This window comes from Ranitomeya variabilis, chromosome 2 (genome assembly GCF_051348905.1).
Source record: "Ranitomeya variabilis isolate aRanVar5 chromosome 2, aRanVar5.hap1, whole genome shotgun sequence".
NCBI lineage: Eukaryota > Metazoa > Chordata > Amphibia > Anura > Dendrobatidae > Ranitomeya > Ranitomeya variabilis.
In genome coordinates, this window is record NC_135233.1 from 877,621,579 (window position 1) to 877,641,611 (window position 20,033).

The 20,033-nt window shown below is 42.5% G+C and overlaps 1 protein-coding gene across 1 annotated transcript in view; it reads right to left on the minus strand.

Moving 5' to 3' along the window:
• Window positions 1–4,729: 4,729 nt before the first annotated feature.
• The window catches only part of LOC143808073 (putative cation-transporting ATPase 13A4), a 370,353-nt gene continuing 355,049 nt past the window's right edge, over window positions 4,730–20,033 (minus strand). Inside the window, exon 30 of the mRNA XM_077290330.1 lies at window positions 4,730–5,651. Within this exon, the coding sequence (XP_077146445.1) occupies window positions 5,430–5,651 (222 nt within the window). The 3' untranslated portion in view covers window positions 4,730–5,429. The remainder of the gene's footprint in view (window positions 5,652–20,033) is intronic.

Consider the following 20,033-nt stretch of genomic DNA (forward strand, 5'->3'; position numbering starts at 1 on the left):
GGTGGTGGTCTTGACTGATCACAAGAATCTGATTTACCTTGAGTCTGCCAGGCGTCTGAATCCTAGACAGGCGCGCTGGTCTTTGTTTTTCTCCCGGTTTAATTTTGTGGTTTCATACTTGCCGGGCTCGAAAAATGTGAAGGCAGATGCTCTTTCTAGGAGTTTTGAGCCTGACTCCTCTGGTGATTCTGAGCCTACGGGTATCCTTAAGGATGGAGTGATTTTGTCTGCTGTCTCCCCAGACTTGCGGCGTGCTTTGCAGGAGTTTCAGACTGATAGGCCTGATCGTTGTCCGCCTGGGAGATTGTTCGTTCCAGATGAGTGGACCAGTAGAGTCATCTCAGAGGTTCATTCTTCTGTGTTGGCAGGCCACCCTGGAATTTTTGGTACCAGAGATTTGGTGGCCAGAGCCTTCTGTTGGCCTTCCTTGTCTCGGGATGTGCGTACCTTTGTGCAGTCTTGTGATGTTTGTGCTCGGGCCAAGCCTTGCTGTTCTTGGGCTAGTGGATTGTTGTTGTCCTTGCCTATTCCGAAGAGGCCGTGGACGCACATCTCTATGGACTTTATCTCGGATCTCCCGGTTTCTCAGAAAATGTCTGTCATTTGGGTGGTGTGTGACCGTTTTTCTAAAATGGTTCATTTGGTACCCTTGCCCAAATTGCCTTCTTCATCGGAGTTGGTTCCTTTGTTTTTTCAGAATGTGGTTCGTTTACATGGTATCCCGGAAAACATCGTTTCTGACAGGGGATCTCAATTTGTGTCCAGGTTCTGGCTAGCGTTCTGTGCCAGGATGGGCATTGATTTGTCTTTTTCGTCTGCGTTCCATCCCCAGACTAATGGCCAGACGGAGCGAACTAATCAGACCTTGGAGACTTATTTGAGGTGTTTTGTGTCTGCTGATCAGGATGATTGGGTCGCCTTTTTGCCGTTGGCAGAGTTTGCCCTCAATAATCGGGCCAGTTCTGCCTCTCTGGTTTCTCCTTTCTTTTGCAATTCAGGGTTTCACCCTCGTTTTTCATCTGGCCAGGTGGAATCTTCGGATTGTCCTGGAGTGGACACTGTGGTGGATAGACTGCACCAGATTTGGAGTCATGTGGTGGACAATTTGAAGCTGTCTCAGGAGAAGACTCAGCAGTTTGCTAATCGTCATCGTCGTGTGGGTCATCATCTCCGTGTTGGGGACTTGGTGTGGTTGTCTTCTCGTTTTGTCCCTATGAAGGTCTCCTCTCCTAAGTTTAAGCCTCGGTTTATAGGTCCTTATAAGATTTTGGAGATTCTTAATCCTGTATCTTTTCGTTTGGATCTACCAGCATCTTTCACCATTCATAATGTCTTCCATCGGTCGTTGTTGCGGAGGTACGAGGTACCGGTTGTTCCTTCTGTTGAGCCTCCTGCTCCTGTGCTGGTGGAGGGTGAATTGGAGTATGTTGTGGAGAAGATTTTGGACTCTCGCATTTGCAGACGGAGACTTCAGTATTTGGTTAAATGGAAGGGATACGGTCAGGAGGATAATTCTTGGGTGACTGCCTCTGATGTTCATGCTTCGGATTTGGTTCGCGCCTTTCATAGGGCGCATCCAGATCGCCCTGGTGGTTCTCATGAGGGTTCGGTGCCCCCTCCTTAAGGGGGGGGTACTGTTGTGAATTCTGTTTTTGGGCTCCCTCTGGTGGTTACTGGTTGACTGGTGTCTTGTTTTTTCCAGTGCACCTGTTTCCATTAGGAAATTGGGAGTCTCCTATTTAGTCTGGCTTCCCAGTCATTGCAGTGCCGGCAATCAATGTTATCAGAGCACCTTGTTGCTTGCTTCCTGCTCCAAGTCTGCAAGTCAGCTAAGTTGAATCTTTGGCTTTTGTGTTTGTTTTGTCCAGCATGCATTTTCATATCTCGTGCGACTGGAAGCTCTAGTGATCTGGAATTGCTACTCCGGTGTCATGAGTTGACAACGGAGTTAAGGTAATTCCAGGATGGCTGTTCAGGGTTTTGAGGTGACCGCGAAGTCCTCTTTGGTATATTCCGCTATCTAGTCAGAGGGCCTCGCTTTGCTGAATCTATATTCATACTGCGTTTGTGTTTTCCTCTTACCTAACCGTTATTATATGTGGGGGGCTACTATAACCTTTGGGGGTTCCCTGGAGGCAAGTCAGGTCTGTGTATTCCTCTATCAGGGGTAGTTAGTTCTCCGGCTGGCGCGAGGTGTCTAGAGACAACGTAGGCACACCCCCTGGCTATTTTTAGTTGCGTGTTAGGTTCAGTATCGCGGTTACCTAAGATACCATCCTTCCTAGAGCTTGTCCGTTTTTTGCCTAAGTCCCTGCCATTGGGAATCATGACATCCTTCCTCGTCGATGTGTAATAGAAGGACCATCTGTGACTAAATCACCAATATCTGGATCAAATTTCAATATTTACCAGTACATTTTGAGGAGATCTTATACTTCTCTCCATTTGCTGTCATAGGTCCCTATCATCTTAATTGGTTGCTTTTCTTCATCCTTCCCTTTCGGAATCAGGAGTTCACTTCTTGACGTGGCTAAGGCATGTTGGAATGCATCATTCAGGACATCCCAAGGGTAGCCCCATCTTTGGAATCTATTCCTCAATTCCGTTCACTGTCTCTTAAAGTCCCCAAAAGATTAACAGTTCCTTCTCACTCTCAGGTACTGCCCCTTCAGGATGCCCTTTTTTAATGATGTAGGGTGACTACTTCTCCACGCTAACAAACTATTTGTTGCTGTCTTTTTCCTGAAAATATTCGTACACAAGGTTTTATGTTCCATCTTAGCAATATTCAGATCTAAAAATGCTTTCCTCACTTCCTCAATCTCCCAAGTGAATCTCAATAAATAATTGGCATAAACCATCTAGTTGCCATTTCTAGGCCAAAGAAATAATTTTTCTGTACCAGTGTTTGTTTTTTAGTAGTCTGGGAAATAAATAATTGGCATCAGCTATCTTCTTTCCATTTACAGGCAAAAAATAATTTACCAGGAATGCTGTGTTTTCTTTTAATGTGGCAAATAAATAATTGGCATCAGCCAACTCGTTGCCATTACTAGGCCAAATAAATAATTTTCCTAAATGGCTGTGTGTAGTTTAGTAGTCTGGGAAATAAATGATTGGCATCAGCCATCTCGTTGCCATTTCTATGCCAAATAAATAATTTTTCTGGACCTGTTTGTATTTTTTTGCAGTCTGGGAAATAAATAATTGGTATCAGCCATCTAGTTGCCATTTCTAGGCCAAATAAAAAAAATTTCTGGACTGGTATGTGTTTTTTTAGTAGTCTGGGAAATAAATAATTGGCATAAGCCATCTAGTTGCCATTTCTAGGCCAAAAAAATATTTTTTCTGGATCAGTGTGTGTTTTTTAGTAGTTTGGAAAATAAATACTTGGCATCTGCTGCCTTATTGTCATTTCTAGGGCAAACACATAATTTTCCTAAACCAGTGTGTGTTTTATAGTATAGTGATTAAAAAATACAGCATGGGGACCCCTTTATTCTTGATAACCAGCCTTGCTGAAGCTGACAGCTGTGGATTGCAGCCCTCAGCTGTGATTTTTGCCGGGCTGGTTATCAAAAATACAGTGGAACCCACGCCATTTTTTAAAAATTATTAATTTACAGTGCCTGAGCCAGCTAATGAATACACCCATCAGCCGCTCCTGCTCTCGCTGTTATTAGCGGCAGCAGGCATTGGATGATTGGAGCTATAGTCCCATCAGCTGACACCAGAGACTGGAGGTAAACTTTATACCTCCGATTACAGCTGCGCACTCACGCTATATTTTGACAGCGTGGGTACTGCGGCTCTATGACCGGCGGGGATGATTTCACCGTCGATTAGAAGCAGTGTTTGCTACGCTGTCATGCACATGACAGCGTAACAAACACCTGGTGTTCAGGCAGCCAAACCCGAACAGTAACAAGTACTTCCTGGTGAAGTCCATGTTCAGTTTCTGTGCCCGAACAGTAGGTGTTTGGCATGGACGCTGAACTTTACTTCTCAGGTTTGCCCATCTCTAATAAACAACCATGATACTCACCTTACGCCTAATCCACCAATGCCCTTGTCCCCTGTAAAAAATAATAAACAACCATATCCCTCCCTCTCTGAAGATAATCCATACTGTCCCGTGCCATAATCCATGCATGTGATATGTGGTGTACAACCTGGACAGTGGCATGATGCTACTGTCCAGGGTGAAAACCATGGGTGAATGAGGTGCTCCTGGTTGCACAAGCAGGAGAAAATGATGAGAGCTGCCTTCAGCAGCTGGCTGGTCAGTGCCTGGTAACAGCGTGAACTGTACTGCTTATTCCCAGGCACCAGTGTCACATTGACATAGAAGCAGCACACGGATGTGAAACATGGACAGCACACGAATACACGGATGTCACACGGATGCCACATACGTACATACAGATTGAACACAGACAATGACCATGGACCTCACCAGTACTGTTTTTTCCTGTACAGGAATCACCAGGACATGTGAAGGAGGCCTTATGATTAGTATTGTCAGGGGAAAATGTTGAGTTTTGCTAGAAAATAATAATAAAAAAAAAATACTATTCCAAAAATGATTAGAAATCAATATTACACATTAGAATTCTCATACAAAGATAAAAAAGCTTACACGTTGACCAAAGCTAAGATATTGTTCTTCTCTCCCCCTTTATTTACTTAGGGAGAAAGACAAGTAACATACAGCTCAGCATATTTCATAGACCAATGTTATTTCACGCTTTGTGGCACTGCTATTGCTCTCTAGCTGATCAAACCGTGGGTAAGAAATATTTTTAATTCTTTTTCATAAGTTCTAAAAAGACTGATACTTATAGATAACTGATCAGCACTTCTGACATATAACTCACAAATAAGAACACTGCAGCAGCATCTGTTCATAATACTCCACATTAAACTGTTTTGTAGAACTCCACATTGTGCTATCTCTCTGTAGTGATTCCCTCAAATGTTTGAATAAATGTATAACTAGTCATTACTATTCCTATTGTCAATATAATTTGTTTTCATATATATTCTAATACTTTGTGTAAGAATTTATAATATTGACAATGGGCATAGTAACAGTCAGTGGCCGAAACAATGATGTGTTAGAGTGAAAGGGAATTGACCCATTTTTTTATTTAGTTTTTTTTTATTATTTGCTATTAGACCACATTGCACACAGTTTTTTTTTTGTTTAAACAAACACTTTCATAGGGTGCTCAATCTCATGTATTTGGTTTCTAAATATGAATAAATGTCTTCAGTAACAATGAACATAAAAAAAATTTGTTCACACAATTAAAAACATTTTGAAAAGATTTGTGCGTGCATCGTCAGTCATGGCTTTGATGCTGTGATTTTTGTTGTGCCCTAAACAGAGTTTCAAATTATTTTCCAATTATTTAATATTTTGTTCATTATGCACATATTCCATTTTCATCAGACTTGTAGCATGGGTTAGTATAGTAAGGTCCCCCACGTTCTTCATCCAGTCCATTAGCATATTGTGTAGTACTGACTGGTGGCCAATTGGGTTCATTCTGTAGCGCTCTGTATAACTCTCTATACTTGCTGTGAGACTTATATTTGAAGATTCTTTTAAGAAAAAGCCAAAGTCGTCTATTTTCAATTACAGATTCCTTAAAGAAAAAAAGCAATAGTAAATTTAGCATTTGTCATAAAACAAGATTATATATGTAATATATGTCGAGTCATCATGAGAAAATAAATCACGGCGCTGGAGCGATGCCGAAGTCCCCGGGTAACCAGGGTAAACATCGGGTTACTAAGCGCAGGGCCGCGCTTAGTAACCCGATGTTTACCCTGGTTACCAGCGTTAACGTAAAAAAAACAAACAGTACATACTCACATTCCGGTGTCTGTCCCCGGCGTTCTGCTTCTCTCCACTGTGTAAGCGCCATAGCCGGAAAGCAGAGCGGTGACGTCACCGCGTCACCGCTGTGCTCGCTTTCCGGCCGGCAGGCGCTCACACAGTGCAGAGAAGCTGAGACGCAGGAGGACTGACACCGGAATGTGAGTATGTACTGTTTGTTTTTTTTACTTTTACGCTTGTAACCAGGGTAAACATCGGGTTACTAAGCGCGGCCCTGCGCTTAGTTACCCGATGTTTACCCTGGTTACAAGCGAACACATCGCTGGATCGCTGTCACACACAACGATCCAGCGATGTCAGCGGGTGATCAAGCGACGAAAGAAAGTTCCAAACGATGTGCTACGACGTACGATTCTCAGCAGGGTCCCTGATCGCTGCTGCGTGTCAGACACTGCGATATCGTAACGATATCGCTAGAACGTCACGAATCGTACCGTCGTAGCGATGGAAATTTCACTGTGTGACGGTACCCTTACTGTGAGAAAAAGGTAAACTAGATGATTGAAAATTGTCACAATGAGTGCCAATATTTAGAAAATGGATAAAATTGTATTATAAAAGACCGAGAGCACCAACACAAATAATAGTATTTCCAGAGTACACAATTGAATTAATTTTATTAATTTATTAAAAATGATCAAATGGTTAAATCCCCACAACTTCCAATTCAAAGACCCAAAAGTGTGTGGGTGAGCAGGAAAGCACCAAAAGTATTACACTGCAAGTTTTAGATACACACAGATATCAAATAAAATATATAGGTTAATGATAGATTTTCCCTCCCAAATTCACAATTCGTTGTGGAAGACTCTCCGTTCCTCTCGCCAATCAATTTCATAACATGGAACATGGATACTCATAATTAAAATTCTACATATATGAATAAATCCTTCCAAACAGAAGGTGCAGGGATCACACTCAACAACACAAAAGAAGGGAGATATTTGTTATATTTAGCCTGCCAACTCTGGGACAGAGACGGAAACAACAGGAATTTGATCCATCTAGCTTCTTTTATTTGATTGTTGCTAACTTTTTCTCTAATTGTTAACCCTTTTCTTTTGGTTATAGCTCTGTCAATATCTTCTCTTGGGTTGTGAGACCACTTTCACCACTGGTAAAGCGTCAGTCATCTTTTGAACTGTTATTACAATTTCTTCATTGTCCTTCTTCCCTTTACATTTTTTCCATTATCTTATGTTATTTATTTCATTCTGGTCTTTCTTTTCCTTTTTCTGTACAATCCATTTTTGTTTATTTCTTTGCCATAATTAACTGTCTATCTTTCCTTATATTCTTTTTTCCGTACAATCCATTTTTGTTAGTTTCTTTGACACAATTAACTGTCTATCTTTCCATATATAATTATAAGTCTAATACCTGTTTTTTTATTTATATGGACTGCATTATATTATGTATAGATATAGGTAAATTTTCTCACTAGTTCTCACAGACCTTCTATTGCCCATTTAAAGGGGTTGTCCACTACCTGGCATAGTAACATAGTAACATAGTTAGCAAGGCCGAAAAAATACATTTGTCCATCCAGTTCAGCCTATATTCCTACAGAATAAATCCCCAGATCTACGTCCTTCTAAAGAACCTAATAACTGTAAGATACAATATTGTTACGTCACCACATCAACTACTCAGTAAACTAACTTTGCCCTGTTCCCTCCTTCCAAATATTTTTCTCAATCTGCACCCTACTATTCCTCTGTCTCCACACCCTCCATGCACATGATAACTGCACTTGATACTTGACTATTGCCCTCAAACAGACAGGCTGATGACCGGATCATGCAGCTTTATATAAAAATCTAATATATAAAGCTGAATGTGTGTGTGTGTGTGTGTGTGTGTGTGTGTATGTGTGTATGTCTGGGATTGGCATCTGCACCGTCGCAGCTACAGCCACAACATTTTGCAAAGTCACACGTCTGGACTCCAAGAGCGTCATAGGCTATGTTGTGAGGCAAAATTTTAACCCCGCGCTTTCCAATTCACCAAACAATTTTGCCCCTATCTACATAAGGGGGAATAGTGAAAGGAAAAGTGTTGGAGGCAAATTGACAGCTGCCAGATGTGAACAAGGGGGACTGTTATGATCCTTAGTGGTTTGAGGATCACAAATTGCTCCAGCTAAGTAACAAACATAGGACAAGCTCTAGGGAGGTGGCAAACTGGACTGACCGCAAATCTGAACCTATCCAAACACACTAGAAGTAGCCGGTGAACGTGCCTGAAAATCCTAGACGTCTCGAGCCAGCCTGAGGAACTAACTACCCCTAGAGAGAAAGAAAGACCTCTCTTGCCTCCTGAGAAATAATCCCCAAAGATATAGAAGCCCCCAACAGATAATAACGGTGAGGTAAGAGGAAGGCACATACACAGGATGAAAGCAGATTCAGCAAATGAGGCCTGTTGTGAATTGTATTTCTTGGCTCCCTCTTGTGATCACTAGCGGTATGACACTTGGATTGTCTTTCTCCAGGTTGGTACCCACCTGGTTCGTTAGGCCTTGGGTGTTCCTATTTAGACTTCCTGGAAACTCAGTCTAGTGCCTGGAATCGATGTAATCAGTCTATGTCTGTTTGCTCCTGTCTCCTGGTCTCCTGCTTTTTGCAAGATAAGCTAAGTCCTGCTTTCTATTTTGGTATAACTGCTATTTTGTCCCAGCTTGTTACAATGTGATTCCTGTCTTTTGCTGGAAGCTCTAGGGGGCTGATATTATCCCCCCACACCGTTAGTCGGTGCGGGGGTTCTTGGATATTCAGCGTGGATATTTTTGTAGGGTTTTTGCTGACCGTATAAGTCCTCTTACTATTTTCTGCTATTAATTAGTGGGCCTCACTTTGCTAAATCTAGTTCATACTTATGTTTGTCTTTTCTTCTTACCTCACCGTTATTATTTGTTGGGGGCTTGTATCATAATTTTGGGGTCCCTTCTCTTGAGGCAAGTGAGGTCTTATTTTCTCTGAAAGGGTTAGTTAGTTCTCCGGCTGGTGCGAGACGTCTAGAATCAACGTAGGTACGTTCCCCGGCTACTGTTAGTTGTTGTGCTAGGATCAGATATACGGTCAGCCAAGTTACCACCTCCCTATGAGCTAGATTTTGTGTTTGCGGACTTAGCTGGAACTTCTGCGATCCTCTACCACTAGGATCACAACTGTATTCCAGGCCATTAATGCATTGCAGAAGCGGGATTAAAAGAAAAGAAGTTCTGAGTTTTTTTTTTCTTCTTCCCCTTTTTCCTCTGAGTGGCTTGAAGCTCTGCTGCAGACATGAATGTTCAGACTCTGATTACTAGTGTGGATCAGCTTGCTGCACGAGTGCAGGGCATTCAGGATTTTGTTACCAGTAGTCCTATGTCAGAGCCTAAGATACCTATTCCTGAGCTTTTTTCTGGCGATCGATTTAAATTTAGGAATTTTAGGAATAATTGTAAATTGTTTCTATCTTTGAGACCGCGTTCATCTGGAGACTCAGCTCAGCAAGTTAAAATTGTTATCTCTTTCTTGCGTGGCGACCCTCAGGATTGGGCTTTTGCATTGGGGCCAGGAGATCCGGCATTGGCAAATATTGATGCGTTTTTTCTGGCGCTCGGATTACTTTATGAGGAGCCCAATCTTGAAATTCAGGCAGAAAAAGCGTTGCTGGCTATCTCTCAGGGCCAGGATGAGGCTGAAGTGTATTGCCAAAAATTTCGGAAATGGTCTGTGCTCACTCACTGGAATGAGTGTGCTCTGGCCGCAAATTTCAGAAATGGCCTTTCTGAAGCCATTAAGAATGTGATGGTGGGTTTTACCATTCCTACTAGTCTGAGTGATTCTATGGCTCTGGCCATTCAGATAGATCGGCGTTTGCGGGAGCGCAAATCTGCTAATCCTCTGGCAGTGCTGTCTGAACAGACACCTGACTCAATGTTATGTGATAGAGTTCAGACTAGAGCTGAGCGACAAAATCATAGACGTCAGAATGGGTTGTGTTTTTACTGCGGTGATTCTACACATGTTATCTCAGCATGCTCTAAGCGCCTAACAAAGATGGTTAGTCCTGTCACCATTGGTAATTTGAATCCTAAGTTTATTTTGTCTGTAACTCTAATTTGCTCATTGTCTTCCTACCCTGCTATGGCACTTGTGGATTCAGGTGCTGCCCTGAGTCTTATGGACTTGTCGTTTGCCAGGCGCTGTGGTTTTGTCCTGGAGCCTTTAAAAAATTCCATTCCTCTTAGAGGAATTGATGCTACGCCATTGGCGGAGAATAAACCGCAGTATTGGACACAAGTGACCATGTGCATGACTCCTGAACATTGGGAGGTGATTCGTTTTCTTGTTCTGCATAAAATGCATGATTTGGTCGTTTTAGGTCTGCCATGGTTACAGACCCATAATCCAGTCTTGGATTGGAAGGCAATGTCTGTGTCAAGTTGGGGTTGTCAGGGAATTCATTGCGATTCCCCGTCGGTGTCTATTGCTTCTTCTACTCCTTCTGAAGTTCCGGAGTATTTGTTGCACTATCAGGATGTATTTAGTGAGTCCAGGTCCAGTGCCCTTCCTCCTCATAGGGACTGTGACTGCGCTATAGATTTGATTCCTGGTAGTAAATTTCCTAAGGAACGTTTATTTAATCTATCTGTACCTGAACATGCCGCAATGCGTTCTTATATAAAGGAGTCTTTAGAGAAGGGACATATTCGTCCATCCTCTTCCCCTCTTGGTGCGGGATTCTTTTTTGTGGCCAAAAAAGACGGGTCTTTGAGACCTTGTATAGACTATCGGCTTCTGAATAAAATCACGGTCAAATTTCAGTATCCTTTGCCACTGTTGTCGGACTTGTTTGCTCTGATTAAGGGTGCCAAGTGGTTCACCAAGATAGATCTTCGTGGTGCGTACAACCTTGTGCGCATTAAGCAGGGAGATGAATGGAAAACTGCGTTCAATACGCCCGAAGGTCATTTTGAGTACTTGGTGATGCCTTTTGGGCTCTCTAATGCTCCTTCAGTGTTTCAGTCTTTTATGCATGACATCTTCTGGAAGTATCTAGATAAATTTATGATTGTTTATCTGGATGATATTCTGGTTTTTTCTGATGATTGGGATTCTCATGTAAAGCAAGTCAGGATGGTGTTTCAGGTTTTGCGTGATAATGCTTTGTTTGTGAAGGGCTCAAAGTGTCTCTTTGGAGTGCAGAAGGTTTCCTTTCTGGGTTTCATTTTCTCCCCTTCTACAGTGGAGATGGACCCAGTCAAGGTCCGAGCTATTCATGATTGGACTCAACCCACGTCTGTTAAGAGTCTTCAGAAGTTCTTGGGTTTTGCTAATTTCTACCGTCGTTTTATTGCTAATTTCTCTAGCGTTGTTAAACCTTTGACGGATATGACCAAGAAAGGTTCTGATGTGGCTAATTGGGCTCCGGCAGCCGTGGAGGCTTTCCGGGAGCTGAAGCGCCGGTTTACTTCGGCGCCTGTTTTGTGCCAGCCTGCTGTCTCACTTCCCTTTCAGGTTGAGGTGGATGCTTCTGAGATCGGTGCAGGGGCTGTTTTGTCGCAGAGAGGCCCTGGTTGCTCTGTGATGAGACCTTGTGCTTTTTTTTCTAGGAAATTTTCGCCTGCTGAGCGGAACTATGATGTGGGTAATCGGGAGTTGTTGGCCATGAAGTGGGCATTTGAGGAGTGGCGTCATTGGCTCGAGGGAGCTAAGCATCGTGTGGTGGTCTTGACTGATCACAAAAATTTGATGTATCTTGAATCTGCTAAGCGCCTGAATCCTAGACAGGCTCGTTGGTCGTTGTTTTTCTCCCGTTTTGACTTTGTGGTCTCATACCTGCCTGGTTCGAAGAATGTGAAGGCTGATGCTCTTTCTAGGAGTTTTGTGCCTGACTCTCCGGGAGTCTCAGAGCCAGCTGGTATTCTTAAAGAGGGAGTAATTTTGTCGGCCATTTCTCCTGATTTGCGACGTGTGTTGCAGAGATTTCAGGCTGCTAGACCTGACTCTTGCCCACCTGATAGACTGTTTGTTCCTGATAAATGGACCAGCAGAGCTATCTCTGAGGTTCATTCCTCGGCATTGGCAGGGCATCCTGGGATTTTTGGTACCAGAGATTTGGTAGCTAGGTCCTTTTGGTGGCCTTCCTTGTCGCGGGATGTGCGTTCTTTTGTGCAGTCCTGTGGGATTTGTGCTCGGGCTAAGCCTTGCTGTTCTAGTGCCAGCGGGTTGCTTTTGCCCTTGCCAGTCCCGAAGAGGCCCTGGACACACATTTCCATGGATTTCATTTCAGATCTTCCGGTGTCTCAAGGTATGTCTGTCATCTGGGTGGTGTGTGATCGCTTTTCCAAAATGGTCCATTTGGTGCCCTTGCCTAAGTTGCCTTCCTCTTCCGATCTGGTTCCTTTGTTCTTTCAGAATGTGGTTCGTTTGCATGGCATTCCTGAGAATATCGTGTCTGACAGAGGATCCCAGTTTGTGTCCAGGTTCTGGCGATCTTTTTGTGCTAAGATGGGCATTGATTTGTCGTTCTCATCTGCCTTTCATCCTCAGACTAATGGCCAAACGGAGCGAACTAATCAGACGCTGGAGGCTTATTTGAGATGTTTTGTTTCTGCGGATCAGGATGATTGGGTGACCTTCTTGCCGTTGGCTGAGTTTGCCCTCAATAATCGGGCTAGTTCCGCTACTTTGGTTTCGCCATTTTTCTGCAATTCTGGCTTTCATCCTCGTTTTTCCTCGGGTCATGTTGAATCTTCTGACTGTCCTGGGGTGGATTCCGTGGTGGATAGATTGCAGCGGATTTGGAATCATGTGGTGGACAACTTGAAATTGTCACAGGAGAAGGCTCAGCGTTTTGCCAACCGCCGCCGCGGTGTGGGTCCCCGACTTCGTGTTGGGGATTTGGTTTGGTTGTCTTCTCGGTATGTCCCTCTTAAGGTTTCCTCTCCTAAGTTTAAGCCTCGCTTTATTGGTCCTTATAAAATTTTGGAAATCCTTATTCCGGTTTCTTTTCGATCTTCCGGTGTCGTTTGCCATTCACAATGTGTTCCATAGGTCTTTGTTGCGGCGGTACGTTGTGCCTGTGGTTCCTGCTGTTGACCCTCCTGCTCCGGTCTTGGTTGAGGGCGAGTTGGAGTACGTGGTGGAGAAGATCTTGGATTCTCGTCTCTCTAGACGGAGGCTTCAGTATCTGGTCAAATGGAAGGGCTATGGTCAGGAGGATAATTCCTGGGTGGTCGCCTCTGATGTTCATGCTGCCGATTTGGTTCGTGCTTTTCACGCGGCTCATCCTGATCGCCCTGGTGGTCTTGGTGAGGGTTCGGTGACCCCTCCTTAAAGGGGGGGTACTGTTGTGAATTGTATTTCTTGGCTCCCTCTTGTGATCACTAGCGGTATGACACTTGGATTGTCTTTCTCCAGGTTGGTACTCACCTGGTTCGTTAGGCCTTGGGTGTTCCTATTTAGACTTCCTGGAAACTCAGTCTAGTGCCTGGAATCGATGTAATCAGTCTATGTCTGTTTGCTCCTGTCTCCTGGTCTCCTGCTTTTTGCAAGATAAGCTAAGTCCTGCTTTCTATTTTTGTATAACTGCTATTTTGTCCTAGCTTGTTACAATGTGATTCCTGTCTTTTGCTGGAAGCTCTAGGGGGCTGATATTCTCCCCCCACACCGTTAGTCGGTGCGGGGGTTCTTGGATATTCAGCGTGGATATTTTTGTAGGGTTTTTGCTGACCGTATAAGTCCTCTTACTATTTTCTGCTATTAATTAGTGGGCCTCACTTTGCTAAATCTAGTTCATACTTATGTTTGTCTTTTCTTCTTACCTCACCGTTATTATTTGTTGGGGGCTTGTATCATAACTTTGGGGTCCCTTCTCTTGAGGCAAGTGAGGTCTTATTTTCTCTGAAAGGGTTAGTTAGTTTTCCGGCTGGTGCGAGACGTCTAGAATCAACGTAGGTACGTTCCCCGGCTACTGTAAGTTGTTGTGCTAGGATCAGATATACGGTCAGCCAAGTTACCACCTCCCTATGAGCTAGATTTTGTGTTTGCGGACTTAGCTGGAACTTCTGCGATCCTCTACCACTAGGATCACAACAGAGGCCCACTAATACTAGATAGCAGAAAATAGTAAAGGGGTCTGTGCGGTCAGTAAAAAACCTTTACAAAGTATCCACACTGAGATTTCAAGAACCCCCGCACCAACTAATGGTGTGGGGGGAGAAACTCAGTCCCCTAGAGCAACCAGCAAGCGAGGAAATCACATTTTAGCAAGCTGGACAAGTAACATCATAAATGCTGATGATCAAAAAATAAACAAACAAAAACTTAGCTTGTCTTGGAGAGACTGGGAGCAAGGTAGTCACCAGGAATCTGAAGAGCACTGAAAACATTGATAGCAGGCAAGGAACTGAGTATCCAGGTGAGTTAAATAGGAAACCAACCAAGGATAACGAACCAGCTGATGAAGCCAACCTGCAGAAAGACAACACTACACAGTACCGCTTGTGACCACTAGAGGGAGCCCAAAAATAGAGTTCACAACAGGGGACTTAAAGAATGAGAGTGATGGCACCAAAGAGTATATACCATACAGTTGATAAGGTGGGGCCCCGACATGGGATACTCACCTCACACAGGGATATGAACACACACAAAATACGCCACACACTACCATGTGCCTGAACACTTATACCACCCTCAGCACACATTTCACCACACATACACCGACCTCACCACATAAAAGTCGAAATACAAAAGTCACCGCTCAAATCTCGCCACGCGCAAAATTCGCCACATGCAAAACTCGGCTCACGCAAAACTCGCCACACGTGCAAAACTCACCTCATGGAACGCTCGCCACACGCAAAATTTGCACACGTGGAAAAATTGCCACATGCACAAAAGTTGCAACACATGCAAAAGTTGCCTCACACAAAACTTGCACATACTCAAAACGTACCACACATAAAACTCGCCACGCGCAAAACTTGCTGCACACAACTTGCTACACTAACCTGTCACATGCAATTCGACACACAGAAAGTTGCTACACGCATGTCGCCACACAAAACTCATCTCACAAAAGTCTCTACATGCATGTTTCCACACGCAACTCAACACACACAACTTGACACATGAAACTCGCCCTTAAACACACACAAGTCTGGTACTATCCTATAAAAATCTGATTAATAAGCAGACAAACTACAAGAGCAACAAATGTGCCATATAGGAAATACGGCAGCTGTCAGTCACATGACCTGTCTATTATGTGTATGTGTGAGCTAATATATACTGCCAGGGGGAGGGCTTCCTGATGGCTGGGGATTTATCAGGCTGCCAATTTAGTTTACAAATACTGAGGTAAAAATACTGACCAAATAGCATGTGAACGAGGTCTAATACAGGAGGAGATGACAAACAGGTATATACTATATTCAGGAGCAGATGACTCCCAGGTATATACTATATACAGGAGGAGATGACATACAGGTACATACTATATACAGGGGAGATGACAAAGGTATATACTATATACAGGAGCAGATGTCATACAAAAGAAAAAAGGGATATAGTCAGCTTACCGGTCTTAGACGAAATCCCCAGATCTGCCAACGCCCAGCACGGTTCGGGGTGAGCGCCCACAGCAAATGAAGACAAAAAGAGAAATGATCCAGCTGGAGGTGGAGGCAGTTCAGACTTTGTGAGACTTTATTAGACAACTAAAGCGATAAATAGTTCTTCAAAAAGAAAAATCTTTACATAGCAGATCATGAGTAAGACTTCATAGTTGAAACGCGTTGATCCTCCTCACTGGTGTGCCAGGTGTTTGCTATGTAAAGATTTTTCTTTTTGAAGAACTATTTATCGCTTTAGTTGTCTAATAAAGTCTCACAAAGTCTGAACTGCCTCCACCTCCAGCTGGATCATTTCACTTTTTGTCTTCAGATGTCATACAGGTATATACTATATACAGGAGCAGATGGCACACAGGTATACACTATACACAAGAGGAGATGACCTACAGGTATAAACTGTATACAGGAGGGGATGACACACACATATATACTTTATACAGGAGGAAATGTTATACATGTACATACTATATACAGGGGAGATGACATACAGCAGGTATATACTATATATAGGAGGAGATGACTTACAGGTATGTACTATATATAGGAGGAGATGGCATACAAGTATATACTATATACAGGAGGAGATGACATACAGGTATATACTATATAGAGGAGGAGATGACATACAGGTATATACTATATAAAAGAGGAGATGACACATAGGTATATAGAGAAGGAGATGGCATCCGGGTATATACTATATACAGGAGGAGATGACATACAGGTATATACTATATACAGGAGGAGATGACATACAGGTACATACTATATACAGGGGAGATGACAAAGGTATATACTATATACAGGAGCAGATGTCATACAGGTATATACTATATACAGGAGGAGATGACATACAGGTATATACTTTATAAAATAGATGACACATAGATATATACAGGAGGAGATGACATACAGGTATATACTATATACAGGAGGAGATTACATACAGGTATATACTATATGCAGGAGATGACATACAGGTATATACTAAATATAGGAGGAGATGACATACAGGTGTATACTACATACAGGAGGAGATGACACATAGGTATATACAATATACAGGAGGAGATGATATACAGCAGGTATATACTATATACAGAAGGAGATGACATACAGGTATATACTATATACATGAGATGACTTACAGGTATATACTATATACAGGAGGAGATGACATACAGGTATAAACTATATATAAGAGGAGATGACACACAGGTATATACTATATACAGAAGAGATGACATACAGGTATATACTATAAACAGGATAAGTTGACACATAGGTATATACAATATACAGGAGGAGATGACAAACAGCAGGTATATACTATTTACAGGGGAGATGACATGCAGGTATATACTATATACAGGAGATGACATACAGGTGTATACTATATATAAGGGAGATGACAAACATGTATATACCGAGGGGAAAATGAGAGGTGTGAGGTGAAAATGAGAGGTGTGAGGTGAAAATGAAAAGGTGTGATTGCAAAATGAGAGGAATGAGGGAAAATAGTGGAGGGATCGGAAAATGACAGATGTGAGGTCGAAATGACAAGTGTTAGGGGGGAATGAGAGGAGTGAGGGGGGAAAGAGGAGGGGGGAAATAAGAGGAGTGAGGGGGAAAATGAGAGGTGTGAGGGGGAAAATGAAAGATGTGAGGGGGAAAATGAGAGGCGTGATGGGAAAATAAGAGAAGTGAGGTGCTATAACTAACCAGATATTTACTATGCCCAGGCAACGCCGGGCTCTTCAGCTAGTTTATTATAATTGCCAGACCTGAAATAACAAGCACTTTTCACCTATTGTGTTCCCCCATTTCCTTGTAGATTGTAAGCTTGCGAGCAGGGACCTCACCCCTAATGTCACTGTTTAAATTGTCTTAACTTGTATTGAATTTATTGTCTGTACATGTCACCGCTAATTAAGTGCTGCGGAATATGTTGGCGCTATATAAATAAAAATTACACAGGTCTGCAAAAAAAGTTTTTTTCAAGAGCTGTTTTGGTTATTCCACGTAATCTTTATGTTTTTAAGTGCGCTGAATCCGAAAATGACCTCCGTTTTGTCATAGGACATCACATTTTCTGACAATTTAAGTAACTATGCTAAATAAGACAATACCTCAAAATAAATGAAAATAGACTCATAAAATTAAATTTTTTATTACAAATGTTTCATGATAATAATTTTTTAACTGCAATGAGCTCACTAACACACACTAAAATCGATTCTTCTTCCCTGTGAGGCTTCTCTTGGAACATTTACGCTTGTGAGTAGCATCTGGAGTGTCTCTCTGAAGCTTCCAACAGTAGTCTGCCATCATTGTAATGCTCCATCTTCCCTGGTATCTTCTTTACATCTCTTTAATGTCCTGGTGGAATCGTTCACCTTGCTCTTCATTCACAGCTCCCAAATTTTCAGGAAAGTTGTCAAGGTGGGAATGGAGGAAATGCACTTTAAAAGTCATCAGGCAACCTATAGCTTGAAATGCTTTCAGCATTCGTCCAACGATTTATTTGTAGTCAGGGTCTTTGTTACTGCCTAAAAATTTATCTGCGACCTCTTTAAATGCAAACCACCCTTCTTTTTGAGGATGCGTCATAGTATTGATAAACTCTTGATCAGCTTGATCCGCTGAGCCATAATGCTAATTTTGGGAAACATGGTTGAATATGATGAGCTAACATGAACTGAGAGGAAAAAGTGTGAACAGGCGAGAACCAAGATAAAACAATTGAATGAAGCCCGAGCATGTCAGAGCCTGCTCGTTCAGCTTGCAACATGTTGATGCTGGTTTCATTAAGTCACGCTGAAAGTTCTTTTCTTTGAAAGTTATATTTTTTTGGCATTGTATTTCTTCAATGCATTGATGTGAATTAATTAATAGTAATTTTGACTTTCAAAACCCTAAGATAAAAAAAAATACCAAAAATTTAGAAAAATATACTAAATTTGAAGAGAATTTTGCATTTTGTGGCAAATCCTGACGTCCAGGATTTTTTTCAATATTTTTTTCGTTTTCAGCACACCAAAATACATGGAAATTAGATGAAAATAATCAAACAGCTTTTTAGTCGCAGACCTGTGTTATTATTATTATTACGCTCCAGGAAGACATCCAGGCCTCTCCTGAACCGCTGGACAGAGTTCGCCATCACCACCTCCTCAGGCAAGGAATTCCAGACTCTCACTGCCCTAACAGTAAACAATCCTCTTCTATGTTGGTGGAAAAACCTTCTCTCTTCCAGAGGCAGAGAATGCCCCCTGTGACTCTTCACATTCCTTGGTATAAACAGATCCTCAGAGAGATATTTGTATTGTCCCCTTATATACTTATACATGGTTATTAGATCGCCCCTCAGTCGTCTTTTTCCAAGACTAAATAATCCAAATTTTGCTAATCTCTCTGGGTATTGTAGTTCTCCCATCCCCTTTATTAATTTTGTTGCCCTTCTTCGTACTCACTCTAGTTACATACATTAAATCCTTTCTGAGCACTGGCGCCTAAAAGTGTAGACAGTACTCCATGTGTGGTCTAACCAGGGATTTGTACAGAGTCAGTATAATGCTCTCATCATGTGTATCCAGACCTCTTTTAATGGACCCCATGATCCGGTTTGCCTTGGCAGCCCCTGCCTTGAACTGGTTGCTCCAGGTAAGTTTATCATTGACTAGTATCCCCAAGTCCTTCTCCATGCCAGATTTACCCAGTGGTTTCCGGTTCAGTGTGTAATGGTGATATTGACTACTTCTTCCCAAATGTATAACCTTACATTTATCATTGTTAAACCGCATCTGCCACCTTTCGGCCCAAGTATCCAACTTATCCAGATCCATCTGTAGCGGAATACTATCTTCTTTTGACTGCTTTACATAGTTTTGTTTCATCTGCAAATATTGATATTTTACTGTGTAAACCTTCCAGATCGTTATTAAATATGTTGAAGAGAACAGGTCCCAACACCGAACCTGCGGTACCCCACTGGTCACAGCGACCCAATTAGAGAATATACCATTTATAACCACCCTCTGCTTTCTATCACTAAGCCAGTTACTTACCCATTTACACACATTTTCCCCCAGACCCAGCATTCTCATTTTGTTTACTAACTAGTGATGAGCGAGCATTAAAATACTCGGGTGCTCGTTGCTCGGGTCGAGCAAGTTGGAATACTCGGGTACTCGACCCTAGCAACGAGCCCAATGTAAGTCTATGGGAAACCCGAGTATTTTTACCGCTATCCTCCCCGGGGGTCTTTTAAGGTCTAAAAATGTGAGAAAATGGTGTAAACACTGCTCAAATGACACAGGAACATCATGGGGATTGCCCCTGGAAGCATTTCTGACTCCTATGTGACAGCTGTAAGCAATGTTATCAGAGTTTCACGTAATTTTTACAGTTGCACCAACAAACATCATAACGTAACCAAAATGGATTTTTCAGTGAAATATGTTAAGGTACATCCTTTCCAGGCTAATGACTTGTATA